The following is a 2,119-nucleotide window of genomic DNA, read 5'->3' as shown; positions in this document are numbered from 1 at the left end:
CAACCCCAAATGATCAACACTTTCTTACCAATCTCCACCATAACTTCTATATTTTAGATGGCAACGATAGCGACTGCGATGATCAAATGGACACCTCGTACATGGAACCCCAATTGATGTTGGATGAGTACGATGAGCCGGTCGAATTCAAATTCGATCCCAATGCCACCAGCTCACCATCACAACAGAATACACCCAATGTTTTAGCCGCGCAAGCGCAACAACAACACGTAGAACGTCAACTATTACTCGCGCAACAAAAGAAACAACAATTGATCGAAGCTGCTGCCGCTACAGCTGCTGCCATGAAATTATCAGGCGAGGCAGGCGCTAGTGGCATGCCGAGTACCGTGACGCTGCTCAATTCAATGGTTAGCATACCGAAACTGACACCCATTGGCAAAGTGTCTAAGGTGAAAGTGAATAAGCGTACCAAATTGAAGCAGAATGGCGTTAGCGGAGTCGGTGGCAATATTACTGGCAACCTTACTACTACCGGCAACGATTCCAAGGTAAGTGTGTGGGTGGCAGCGGCAGTTTCGTATGTANAACCTTACTACTACCGGCAACGATTCCAAGGTAAGTGTGTGGGTGGCAGCAGCAGTTTCGTATGTATATATTTTTTTTTTATATATCCACTTTTCAGAATCTCTCGTGCGATTACATGGATATGTTCAATTCCAACTATATTGGCAACAATCCGAGTGCAGCTGCCGTAGCTGCCGCACAATTAAGTAAACTGAAAGGCGCTCTAAGCGGCAGTACAACCATCAGCTCCAGCGCCGCTGGTTCACCTCCGGCTAAAACCAAATTGAATACATCGGGTAGCGCTTTGCCCGAAGGCGAAGCGGAAGGTTCCGTCCGCGACTATTGTACCAAAGAGGGTGAGCATACCTACCGCTGTAAGGTATGCTCGCGCGTCTATACACACATCAGCAATTTTTGCCGCCACTATGTGACATCACATAAGCGCAATGTCAAAGTGTATCCCTGTCCCTTCTGTTACAAAGAGTTTACGCGCAAGGATAATATGACGGCGCACGTAAAAATCATACATAAAATTGAAAATCCCTCAACAGCGTTGGCAGCAGCCGCGGCAGGTGGTGTGACCACATCACCAGCACCACAATCGGCGGCGGTGTCGACAGCATCTACACCGACGCCACCCGATTTAGCGCCACAAAGCTCAAATCATTCGGCGACTGGTGTGTCAACAACAGTAGCATCGGCGGCATCTTCCACCTCGTCCTCGTCGACGTCATCGACAACATCGCTGGCATTGGGTGCGGGTCGTTTACCCGAAGCGACGGCGGCGGCGCAATAAGCCTATGCCTTAAGCACATTAGAGACTACTAAATTATAATTACATAAAAAAAGATTTAAAAAAAAAGAAACAGTTAGATGTTTAGCAACAACAATCTTGGGTGATTGGGTACACATACATAAATACATACGTATAAATATGTATATTTCCATTTGTTTATTGCAAGGCAAGGTGTTATGTAAGTCCAGAAAGAGCAGAGTATTGGTAGGGAGTAGTGCGTCTAGTTTACATTCACACATACACATGTGCACCCCCACACATACACACACGTACGCGCATACACCCTACTAAACACAAAAAAAAACCCTTTCATTAAAACGTAGTAAAGTTATAGGAATTTAAACACTATACACTTTGAGGTTTGTCAAGGACAAAAAATGCAGGAAAAAGGCTTCCAAAATGCGCAAAAAGGTTTAAAGCAAAATGCTTTTTGTGCGCGTTTATTTTCGTTTTTTTGTTTTTTTTAGNGTTTGTCAAGGACAAAAAATGCAGGAAAAAGGCTTCCAAAATGCGCAAAACGGTTTAAAGCAAAATGCTTTTTGTGCGCGTTTATTTTCGTTTTTTTTTTTTTTTAGAAAGAGCAGGGAGTGAAAACGTTCAAAACGTTATCCAAATGTTAGGATTCGCTGTTTCGCGCATATTTTCTTTAATATTCATTTTTAGCATCTTCGATATTCTTTTTGCAATTTCATTAAGTTTATTTGTTTCGTAATTTTAAATTATTTAATCCTTATTTTTTTTTAGATTTTCTTGCGTTTATTAAAATTAATTATAGTACTATTAAATTAAAAACGC

The 2,119-nt window shown here is 42.3% G+C and overlaps 1 protein-coding gene across 1 annotated transcript; it reads left to right on the top strand.

The window, feature by feature from the left end:
* The first annotated feature begins 35 nt into the window (after positions 1-35).
* On the top strand, positions 36-1,789 carry LOC108381158 (protein tramtrack, beta isoform-like). Its single transcript, XM_017637572.1, has 2 exons — positions 36-512; positions 647-1,789. The coding sequence occupies exons 1-2, from the start codon at positions 87-89 to the stop codon at positions 1,322-1,324; spliced, it is 1,104 nt and encodes a 367-aa protein (XP_017493061.1). The 5' UTR covers positions 36-86; the 3' UTR covers positions 1,325-1,789.
* The last annotated feature ends 330 nt before the right edge of the window (positions 1,790-2,119 follow it).

The sequence above is a fragment of the Rhagoletis zephyria genome, unplaced genomic scaffold (genome assembly GCF_001687245.7).
Source record: "Rhagoletis zephyria isolate East Lansing unplaced genomic scaffold, Rhagoletis_zephyria_1.1 Rzeph_scaffold_21608, whole genome shotgun sequence".
Taxonomy (NCBI): Eukaryota; Metazoa; Arthropoda; class Insecta; order Diptera; family Tephritidae; genus Rhagoletis; species Rhagoletis zephyria.
This window is presented reverse-complemented; position numbering and strand designations above follow the sequence as displayed.

Excerpts from the sequence above, each read along its gene's own strand:
- LOC108381158 (XM_017637572.1), top strand. The coding sequence starts at position 87 with ATGGACACCTCGTACATGGAACCCCAATTGATGTTGGATGAGTACGAT. Across the intron at positions 513-646 it reads CTACCGGCAACGATTCCAAG|AATCTCTCGTGCGATTACAT; the intron begins GTAAGTGTGTGG and ends TCCACTTTTCAG.